Below are 11,989 nucleotides of genomic sequence, written 5' to 3' on the forward strand. Positions count from 1 at the left end.
AGTAAATCATATGGGAGGTTATTGGTGTATGACAATAACAAAGTGATCAGTTGGTGCTTTAGGGATTTTGAAGGCAGATGGCTCCCTCTACTGTCTGCAGCTCATGTATGAACAGAGTCATTTATTTATGTGAGACTTAATATATATTATAAAAATCAAAATAATAAGATCCCAAACACAATAAAAACATTTTAGAAAACAATATATTAATAATAACAATATTTTTCGGGATGTTAATCACTTATACAGCCCATGTTTCTCACTCTCCTGCACCTCAGGTTTTCATTGAGGATGTTTTCGACATGTCATGACATGTGGAGGGAAAAGTGCATGTATAAATAATAAAATGAATGACAGCTGCCTCAGCTTCAGTTTTCTGACTCACTGTCACACTGTCATGTCTTACTGGGATACTGGGCCTTCATTATTGTGATTATAGTGACACCTGTGATTTCTCTTTTATGACAAGTCAAAATGTGGATGGATAACTCCACTGAATGGACATCTGATAAAACAGAATTAGTGAAAACACCTGGCTTTGCAGGGACTTTTTTTTTATTTTTTAACTTTCCTGCAGAACTACACTACATGGCCAAAAGTATCTGGACACCTGGATAGTAAAGACTTCAGGAAGTTACTTTTCAATGCAAATATAAGTGGCTTTTACCGGATCCCTACCAGTAATTAAGGAACCATTCAGAAAAAAGTTCCGATTTACTATTATAACTTCTTATTCTGCACGTTATATATATATTTTTTAAACTACCCTGTTTTTTATTCTAACATTACTTTAAGATAACGGGTGAGGGACCATGCACTGGCAGTATAGAGGTTAAAAGTTTGATTCAGAATAAAGAGACTGAAATCAACCATAGACTCATTTTTGGTGCTGTCTTCTACTTGCTAATAATCGGTTCCCTTTTACCAGGACATGCCTGTGTTCCCAGTGTCCTCTGTTTCCTACATTAAAATGGCACATAAAGGGAACATGACAAAGGTTCTATATTGTGTTCACAGAATATTGAATTGGGACCCACACAACACATGACCCTGGAAAAATAGATACCCTCCCCTCTTTCATTTTTTTTTGTCTATCAAACCTGAGGTCAGTTCACGAACATGTTTTTTTGATGTCATTTTATCTGCATTTTTTTCAGAAATGTACACAAAAACATTCACACATAAATTCATAAAAGAATTTACTTCAGTAAAACATGTGTTAAGATCATTTTCTCTACATGTTTTTCACACTATATTTGATTAAATGTACATAAATACAATAAATTCCTTCCTAAAAAAGCTTTTTTAAATAAAGACTTTGTTTCAACATAATCATATCTTGCATTCTATTATTTTCGATAAATGGCTGTTTATTATTTAACACAATAAAACGTATTTGCAATCCTTAAAACAGGAACAAAAAGTAGCAGAGTGGAGTAATGTTTTGTGCATTTTTCTACACAATTTAACTACTGTATGCCACTATTCATAGTACATATATGATGATTTATGTCTAGCATTTACATCTAGAAAATCCACAAATCCCTGCTTTCTGTTTCAGGCACCTTTAGGAGCTACTAGTTGCTCAAAGTGCCACTGTTGTCTGGGGTGATGGGTGCAGGGGCGCAGGAAGAGACTTCCTGTCCTGGTGTGGGTGTTGACTTCCCTTGGACTGCTCTGAGGAAGCCTGTCTTCCTTTAAGACCTCCAGACATAACTGGGACTGCTGGTGGACGAGTTGACCGCTCAGCTGAAACAGAAAACAGACACACTGAGTTAGCCAAACGCCCACTGAGACCATGTACAGATATATGGCAAAAAACTCTCTGCCTTGCCTTTATGAACTTCCACTGGAGTCTGCTGCTTGTTGGTCGATGTGTGGGGCACGGAGACAAGACCGCCCTCTCCCCGTTCGCGTCCAAACACAAAGCCCCCATGGGACCCCATCGCACTTCCAACTCAGAGTTTAGATCGCAGTGCTGCGTTGACAAGAGAGATCATCTTTGCCACTGTGCGCTACCTGTCTGTCTTCAAATTTCACAACTGTTGTCATGGTTACCTGGCTGCCCGTCCCGCTGCACGGTGTTACGATCATGGCGCCGTCCTGCAGTCCCTGTCCTCGGGGGTAGTCTGCACAGCTGCCGGTACCCACATTGTACAGCTTCAAACAGGAACAAATAGGACACATCAGTCCGTCATCTCATCTATGAGTATTATAAATCCTGTGTGTGTGTGTGTGTGTGTGTGTGTGTGTAGTAAGGACATTTGAGCTGGACCTAACTTCTTCTGGGGCCATAAAAATGTTTGAGGGTTGGGACTTGGTTTCAGTTTCAGGTTTAAATAACGTTTAGGTTAGGGTCAGGGGCTACAAATTCATTATGTAAATGAAGTGTCCTCAAAATGATAGAAGTAAGAGGATGTGTGTTTGTCTGTTCTCGTACTTCCTACTTGGTGAGGACCGTGGCTTTAACTAGGGAATGCATTTGGTCACAACAATAGAAGGACATGTGTGACGTGTGTGTGTGTGTTACCTCTCCTGACAGCGAAGGTCTGTCCTGGGGGATGTAAAGTTGTGGATAAACTGTAGTCAGGAACCAGTGGAAGTTCCTGCAGCCCAGACTCCTCTTTAGCCGCAGACGCTCTGTGATGTTAGGGCTCTCAGACTACACAGAAAGAAAGAGCACTTATAGCCTTGTATACTCTATTAAATATTATTATAAAAAAATCATCAACCGATCTCTTGATTAAAAAATTCCCACAGCAGTCATACGTACCTGCCTGATGAAGTGAGCCAGAGTGTCTCTCCTGTAGAAGATCTTCCTGTATGCGTCCATCCAGGTGTCTGCAATCCGGATCTTGTTCCTCTGAAGCTGCTCCTGGTCTGGGAAGCGGTACGGCAGGTGTTGGTGGTCTACGTGGGCCACACGGGAGCAGGGAACCACCTCCATGGAGCCTCCGCATGACCAAACCTAGGATAATATCTTTTATTTATTTATTTATTGTTACAAACTGGACTGTTTTACATTTCAATCTATCACATAACATGCTTTTCTTCCAAAATGTGAACTTTAATTGTAATCATGGGAAGACAAGTGGTCAAGCAACATTTTCTTCTCATACTTGTGCATTTGTCAACAGGCCCAGACATTCCCAGACCACTATTCAACCTGAGATTTCCATTTGCAAAAGGCATCATGTCCCCTCACAACATTCCTGAGGCCCTGACAGAAGGCAACTGAATCACTGTGAAAGCATCGCTTAGAAAGATTATGAGATTTAAGATAAAAAATTTAAAAAAAGCAATCTGTCATCTCTCTGTCCTGTGTGAGCAGGTGAATTGTGGGATTTGGATGGAAAGTTGATACTGTATATAATTATGTTTTGCTTTACCCTGATTGACAGCTCAATTTGTTCCACTCCCCACAGCAGCATCCCCGGGTCGTAGGCTCCCACACTCTGGAAGAAATGTCTGTCGATGGCCACAACTCCACCTCCTAACGCCGGGCTCCTGTCGGACACAGAATCACCATCACTTATTCTTCAGGAACAAATACAGGACAGACATTACAAACTTCAGAGTATTACAGTCTTAGTTAGGACACTGCTGATCACAGCACATAAACCAGAACAATGGTTCCTCACCTTTTTGGCTTGTGACCCCTTAAAACTAATCACACTCCTGGTCGAAGGTTATTTATTTGTATTAAAGCTAGAAGATTTAAAAAATATATGTATATTTTTAAAATAACTTTGTTATACCTTTTTTTATTTTTACAATAAAAAAATATTAACAAGCAAACAAAGATTAAATTCCCTATTGGTACTTATATATTACTTAAAAATGATAAATAAAATGTGCGTCTTTAAAAAATCCCATCCCTGAAAAACAAAGAAAACAAACACACTTTTGTAAACAAAATTAAACATGGTCCGACATCATAATCTCTTAAATACTAAAATTGATTTATCACCCAGCTCTAACCTGTATAAGATATGAGCACACTCAGCAAAGAGTGTCTCTTTACCTCCTTTGTTTTATTTATTTTTTTACTCAGAATAGGTTTTATAGGTCTAAAGAGAAAATGGAAAGAAAAGTGTCTTAAAAAATCTATTTCTTTTATATAATAAAATATACGACTTTTTAAAAAATCTTTTCAAACTTTTATTGCAGCTTTGCAAAAATGTTCCAGTTCATAAACCTCACTAAGCTGCAGATAATAAATTCAGCATCTACAAACATAAAAAGATAAAAACAAATTTCCTTAGCGATTCCTCTTAGGCTTCATTCAACATTATTATCTGTAAACTTTTGTATAAACTCAGTTCATGAATGCACAACTTTAGCTGTAAACTCACTGTACAGGTCGAACAGCAGAGTCTGGGTCGTTTTCTTGCAGAGGAGGGTTAAAGTCCCAGTGGAAGTCCAGTCTCCAGTCGAACACTCCCCTGACTGGCCACTGGGTGGCATTGTACTGAAAGGTCTGCCAGTCTATCACATCCATGATGGGGGACACCACTCTGGTCCTGCACAGTAAAACCACATTCATCTGAACACTCATTTTCATATTCGCCTTTTTTTCATTGACATTTATTAAGTAGGGTGAGTCAACATGCCGTTTGTGTTATGAATGAGAATTATGTTCCTGTCAGTCAGACATTTGGAAGAATAATAAAATTCCTAACCAGCCTCATTTAGTTTTATTTTCAATTATTATTCAGGTGTGTGCAGTAAGATTGGCACTGAGAAAAGGAAGAATGTCACCTCATCAGTGTGTGTGTGTGTGTGTGTGTGTGTGTGTGTGTGTGTGTGTGTGTGTGTGTGTGTGTGTGTGTGTGTGTGTGTGTTTGTAACAGCCAGCATTTCAAGTGTGTCTTAGGCTCATGTCACAAGGGCCAAGTTCAGAGACACACAGTCCTTTGTAGGGTCTGCTCTGGTTCACATATGTTATTTGAAATATTTCTCCCAAGAGGCCATGTGTGATGTGATGCTCAGAGGAAATGGAATGAAGAGATTATAGCAGAGGGAAGAGAAAGAGAGCATGAAATGGGAGAAGGGTCAAACATGTGGCTGAGAGAGTTGAGTGGTTGCAGATTCCAGGTCTGAGAGTTCAGCCTAATTACCTAGTCTAATTAGAGCCACGCTGCAGGCAGCCTGAGACATAAGGCTAGAGCCAAATCATGAGAGCTGAGCTTTGGATACACACACAGCACATGTATCTCATGCCTTACTAATGAGTCAGGACAAGTGATAAATCTGAACCCTCCATATTCTCACTTCTCTCAAGTGGTTCTGTCAAAAAGCAAAACACTAAAGAAAAGGAAGCAGATAGAATTATGAAGTTGCTGCTGGGTTTTTCAACACCAAATTCATCTAGATCTTAATTATAAATTCCTCTTACATTATTTATATTTAAGATTCATCCAACAGAGCAGCTTAAAATGAGTGTAATTAGTAATCATGCACTGAAATAACAAGTTTTTTGCACAATTACTTTTTGGTGCATAATTAGAGCAAATAGTACCTGTCCTGGGCCACTCTCTCCAGCAGGGGTTCCAGCCAGCCTTTCTGACACTCACAGTGGGAGTCCATGAACACCAGCACCTCCCCTGCAGCTCTGGCTGCACCCAGAGTACGGCACCCTCCAACACCCAGGCGCTTAGAGCTGCGAATCAAACGCACCCCGTCCAGATGGGACACATACTCACTTAGCACGCTCTTCAGGTGGCCTGAGAAGTGAACGGAGACAAAAACAATGAGGTCAGCACAAGTCAGGTGGATAGATGGATGGATGTGGAGAGATAGGGGAGCTCACCGTGCTGGCTTAGGTCGTCCACCAGCAGAACCTCCTGCAGATACTGTTTGGGTGCAGTATCCAGCACGCTGTGCACGGTGCGCAGGAGCGTGGACCAAGCCTCGTCATGGAAACAGATAACAACACTGGCAGACGGAAGCGACTCACTGTACTGCTCCCCTAAACATCTGTTATGTGGCAAACAAATTCACACCGTCAAAGTGACAACTTTATTAACTTTACCGCTAAAGTGGGCTCGTTTGAGCGCGCAAGTTTGGGTGAATCTTTCCAGTCGTGCGCTTTGGACACTCACTCGGGATGGAGCGTTTCGGGCAGCCTGCGATGAAGTGAAATTCTCTCGCTCACCACCTCGTTGAAACCGTACTTCTGCAGCGCCGAAACCTCCAGATCCCTCTCCGTGCCCTCCAGGTGTAGCCGCACTGCTTTCCCCATGTCCCCGTGCGTCATAGGCGCAGGGGCGCGGGTATCCTTATTTGCTCCAGGCAGAAGCACCTTGTAACTCCCCTTCTTCTGCGGCGGATTCTTGGTGCCCTGCGTCGATGGCACGAATAAAAGCTGGTCCTCTTGCAGAGATTTGAGCGGGGCGAGATCGACACCGAGCTCTAATGCAGGGTCCCGGGAGTCCACGATGACCTCCAGGTCCGGTGCGTTGGGAATCCGCTGGAGGGGGCGCCGAGGAGGGCCTGGGTTCTGATTATTGTGGCTCCGGTCCCGGTTAAACAGGTCCGAGAGCGCCAGAGTTACCAGGGCGAAGCCGAGGAGCAGCAGCCAAAGGCAGAGCACCCTCCTCCGGACAGCTGCTCTGCCCCACAGCCTCATGATGAGACACGCAGAGGAGAGAGGGATACGAAGTTGTCCCGGTGCAGTTTTGACTTCCCCATTATTATTATTTTAGCTAAACTTTGACTACATTTCACCAAAGTGATCGAAGATTATCCAAAAAGTTGAAAAACAAATAACTCGCCCACGCAGTCGTTTGGAGTGCAGCGCTGCATCCATGGAGCACCAGACCTGAGTGACACACAGCAGGTTCAGGACAACCCCCTCAACTTCTTCTTCTTCTCATGGTGGAGGTGCGCGCACTTTGCCTCTCATCCAGCTCATCCCGCGGTCCTAAAGCCCGCGTAGCTTTCAAGTCTGAGCTTGAAGATGCACCTGATACATCCACCTGCTCCTCCACCTGCAAAATTGATCCTCAAAGCAATCTCAACCGTTCAGATGATAATAACAGTGATTAAAACACCTCTTTGGACAATCTCTAATTGAAAAATACTAAAATATCATATGTCACTTTTATGTGTTTTTTAATGTTACATCACTTTAATATGTCTATTTATAGATTTAAATAAGTATGGAAGTCAGTATTTAAATCACATGGCGCCTATTGCAGCAAAAAAAAACTATGAATTTCAAAACTCAGTACATTTCCCACCAGAAACAACAGTGAGATATAAATAAGCTCACATTGCAGTGGAATGAGACAGTGTTTTTATATTTCCTCCACTTTGTGTGTCTGTCTGTGTGTGTGTGAGAGAGAGAGAGAGAGAGAGAGAGAGAGAGAGAGAGAGACATGGTTTGGTGCAGGCGTCTCCTCGCCCGGTGCGTCACACATCAAAGATGCTCTCTCCGGCCAGCTGGCGGCGGGCCTCGCAGTCCCATGACCGTCTGTCGGTGCCGGGAAGCGGGGCGGTCGCAGCTTCGATCTCCCCGGTTCTCCGAGGAGATCTTGGCAGCCCAGGCAGCTGTTTTCAACTGAGTGGAGACAAAGACCTCAATCCACCTCAGTTTGAGTTTTTCTTTTATGTGGAAATTTCCTTCTTTTTTTTCAAAGTGGAAAATTGTTTTTCCTACTTTATCACATGAATGTAAGTCAGCCTATACACAGCAAGTGGCACCAAAATCTAATTAGAGGGGGGAAACGCCCCCAAAAGTCATGTCAGGATTTCAGTGGAAAAAGTCTAATAATTTCCAAACGCATTTTCCAAGTGACCTCAGGGTGATATTTTCTCAAAGAGGTTATACTGTACTCTGTTTTTCTTCAGCACATCACTAGAAATGAAGACCATCTGCCTGCTCTGTTCTGCGTTGTGGTTGACTGGAGCTGTAAAAGGCCACTGCATGCAACTTGGCAGTGCAGCCAGTGGGAGCTTTGGAGACAGTTTTGGCTGTAATCAGAACCCAGTTCCTGGCCCTGGAGCTGCTGCTGGTGGTGGTGGTGGTGGTGGTGGAGGTGGTGACTGTCTGGTGTCTGAGTGAGTGGGTGGGTGGGTTGGATTAGCAGCTCCCACAAAAAAACACACCGCCCCTCTGCTCAGGATGACAGGGCAGAATGGCCTCTGATGATTACAGCACACAGAAAAGGGAGGAGGACACCTGGAGAAGTTGAAAGAGTAAAGGAGCGGCAAGATGAGGGTGTTGCAGAGAGGGTGGAAGTGAACGAGAGATCAGAGACAGCTAGATGTGTCCTCCTGTCCCCTTGTGGGAATATGTTTATAAGCCCTGAGATTGAAAAGGAAGAAAGTCTTCATGTATTTCCAGTGCTGCACAGTGAACACTCCCATATGTTCCGTCCTGCAGCCAAAACACACACTGAATTGGAGTTTCCACTGCCAGCACATTTGCAGACACACACACGCACACACATAAACACCAAAAGAACATGGACACACTTACACACACATGCACACACTGAAGGTCCAGTTCACATTGTCAGGAATGTGCCTGCATTCCACCATCGGACTAGAAGCCAGAGCTGTAAATGAGAAGGCACGACAAGTACTCGCATGCATCCATCCCTCACACGCACACGCACACGCACGCACGCACGTGCACACACACACACACACACACACACACACACACGCACACGCGCGCACGCACGCACACAGAAACAAAGACAGTGAGAATAACAGTGACTCTTGGCTGCATAATGCATTTCTGGGTTGTTGTTCATTCATTTCTGTTTTACAACCAGTGATGTCTGGAGCCTGCTGTGATGACACAGAACAGAGATTTCACTTTGTTTTATCTTTCTGAATTATTGGAACCAAAACAATTAGTTTATTCATCTAAAAGTCCATCAAAAGAAAATTAATCTGCTTTTGATTACCTATCATAATAAATCATTTTCAGTCATATTATGTAGCAGTGTCAGTAAAATGTCATTATTTTTGCTCATTCCAGCTTCTCAACGGTGGTGTTTGAATGTAACTAAGTACTTTTACTCAAGTACTGGGCTTACATACAAATTTGGGATACTGGAATTTTACTTTAGTCTCATCTTTTCATGCCGCTCACTACTTCGACTCCCCTACATTTCAGATGGAAATATTGGACCATTTACATCCACTTTACATCCGCTACATTTATCTAACAGTTTTAGTTACTTTACAAATTAAGATCTTTGTGCACAAAACATGTGAAGAGTTTATATAATACGAGGGTTTGTTATAAATTAAACTATCCAACAATAATAAGGCAAAAAAGTAGAGGTAAAATAATGAGCCAAGTAATCAATCAGTTGACTGACAGAACCTATTTGATCATAATGTGTTGTGTAAATAAAATTAAAAATTCCAGCTTCTCAAATATGATAATTATTTCATTGAGTACTTTTACAATTTTAAATACATTTTCCTGGTTGTACTTACATACTTTTTCTTAAGTAACATTTTCAATGTATATCTTTAATTTTATAATGTGGTATCAATATTTTTACTTAAGTAAAGGATGTGAATACTTCTTCCACCACTGGTCTTCTGTGATTGATTGACTTAATATTTCTGGGTGTTTGTGATAGATGCTTACATGATTCTGAAACAGGATATAGTACAAGAGTAACTGATAAAATAATCAGCAAATTAATCAATAATGATAGCATTGGTTAGCTTACTTGCTGCCATAAATATGTTCTAAGAAAGTGTACTGAATTTGTTATCTTATGATGGTTTGACAATTTTATTTTGTTAAGTAATAGACAATAATATGAGCTCAAGCAATAATGTAATTAATGCCAATAAATATGATTTGAGAGATAGAAATGCCACCCTGTATGTATGTATGTATATGACAATTTTGAGGCAAATGTCTTTTTTATTTTCTGTTACTTTGTACTATCTACTCCACTGCATTTATTTTAGTAACTCATTTCTTTTCAGATTCTGATTAATAATACTTAATAAATCATAACTAATAAATGAAGCAGCATGTAATATTATAGATAGGCCAAATGTGCTTTATAAACACACTGTATCTGTGAGGGGCCACCCCAACTGTCCCAGCAGGCTGTGAGCAGCAGCGGAGTGGTGCTGCCCTCTACTGGACGATGAGCAGCACTGTTGTTTTTTTCTGGATTTCATTTTTATCTGAAAATGAAATAACTCCACCTAACAGATTTCCTTCGGAGCCTTCAGTTTCATCTCGTGACCTTCATCAGTACATAAAGTTTGCTCAGTTTTCATTGAAAACTAATGAATTAATCAAACTCAACATATGATGTTTTGTTTCAGACACTCATTCATGTTGCTCAGTAAAGTCTGCACGACTATTGACGTTATATTGGGAACACGTGCATACACATGAAAGCTATTTAGTAAACTGTGTTATGTTGCCTTCTGCGCTTCTTTATCGGCCCTTTATGAAACACTAAGGGCACTGAAATGCAAAGAACAAAGCATAACTGACCTTGAGATTGCTATTATTATAACTTCATATAGTATCATTACAAAGTAGGATTTTTAAGAAGATATTTGTGGATTTGATTTCTAAACAGCTGGATTTAAAATTATAAAGTATGAAAGCTTTAATCAAGAAACACGATCAAATTATATTTTTGAATAATAGTGAAGCTTTTTCTCGGTGAATAAGGAAGTCGTGGATACATTTCAGAAAGACGATTTGTTGCTCTGTTATTGCCTCCAATAAATGAGGACAGTATTATTTATTATACACTGTATATGCTACTGTATCTATTTCATCTATGTTTCTCACTGATTTTAAACAGTAACTAGTTTTATCAACAGTTACAATATTGTATGTCTTCACAATGCGTTTTCTGATTCGTTACTTTATTAACTAAATATCGCGATATGTTTCCCAAATGTTCCATACAGCACACAGTCTCCCAATCACAAATAATAGTTTCTTTTTGTTTCAGGGTTAAAGAAAACATTTTTCTTGACTTTTGAACAGAATTTTAACTGTAAGTAAGACGTCACTCTGGTTTCCAAACAGTCCTTGTGACAGCAGCAGACCCGCTGAAAAACTGCCGTTCATCACATGTTGGATTGTGTTGAAAATAAACGAAACTCGGCTTCACATCAGACACTTTTCCTTCTGCTTTCAGCGGCGCAGATGTGGCGCAACGACCTGCTCGGTCCGCACATCTCACGCAGATGTGCGCTGCGTCTCACCGTGACACAGCTAGATCACTCATAATGTATTAGGTCATGTGCTCAGCTGGTACACGTGGGCGTTTAGGGTCGTCTAGAATTCAACAAAAACATAACTTATAATCAAAAGATATCTCTTAAATAAAATAACGTAATAAAAAAATTGGGTTACATTTAATACGATTCAACTCATTTCGAATTAGCTGTCATTCCATGTTTGCCCCTTTTATTAAACATTGTTCTCCAATCCTTAATTTTAGTCAAATGATGGCGAAATGACTTTTAATAATCAAACACAATTTCATAATTAAATCCCGTAAATTGAGGACAAAGATAAGATTTCAAAATAAAACTATTGAGAGAAATTTGTCTGCAAGTAACTTTTTTAATAAGAGACATTATAGGCTGCAAACATTATTATCACATTTTCAGGATTTGAAAAAAGTAAATAAATGAGTGATGATAACTTTAAAATAAATAAACTCTCCTTCGAATTAAAAGCCTTAATAATAATTTCTTATCAGGGCATAGAGAGACAGGGACGTGCGCAAACATCTTCCTGCGTCTTGGAGACTAATGAGGGATGAGTCGCGTCCTGTTAGGAAACATCACATGTTTGTGCGCTCAGCGGCCACCGGATTAAATTACTGAACATCAGGGCAGACAGGGGGAAGAGCTGGGAGAGCTGCAGAGAGAGGGACATCTCTGTCCGCCAACACAATTATTACTATTAGACATTTTCAGGTTTTTTAAATATACTGGCATCAAATTATCCTGCTGGAGACTG

The 11,989-nt window shown here is 40.8% G+C and overlaps 1 protein-coding gene across 1 annotated transcript; it reads right to left on the reverse strand.

The window, feature by feature from the left end:
* Positions 1-1,176: 1,176 nt before the first annotated feature.
* Positions 1,177-6,706, reverse strand: LOC131984324 (polypeptide N-acetylgalactosaminyltransferase 15-like). Its single transcript, XM_059349182.1, has 10 exons — positions 6,105-6,706; positions 5,813-5,979; positions 5,522-5,726; positions 4,356-4,523; positions 3,390-3,507; positions 2,774-2,968; positions 2,531-2,662; positions 2,059-2,160; positions 1,835-1,978; positions 1,177-1,749 (listed from the first exon to the last, which is right to left on the reverse strand). The coding sequence occupies exons 1-10, from the start codon at positions 6,629-6,631 to the stop codon at positions 1,558-1,560; spliced, it is 1,950 nt and encodes a 649-aa protein (XP_059205165.1). The 5' UTR covers positions 6,632-6,706; the 3' UTR covers positions 1,177-1,557.
* Between the last annotated feature and the right edge of the window lie 5,283 nt (positions 6,707-11,989).

This window comes from Centropristis striata, chromosome 14, assembly GCF_030273125.1.
Source record: "Centropristis striata isolate RG_2023a ecotype Rhode Island chromosome 14, C.striata_1.0, whole genome shotgun sequence".
NCBI classification, from domain to species: Eukaryota; Metazoa; Chordata; class Actinopteri; order Perciformes; family Serranidae; genus Centropristis; species Centropristis striata.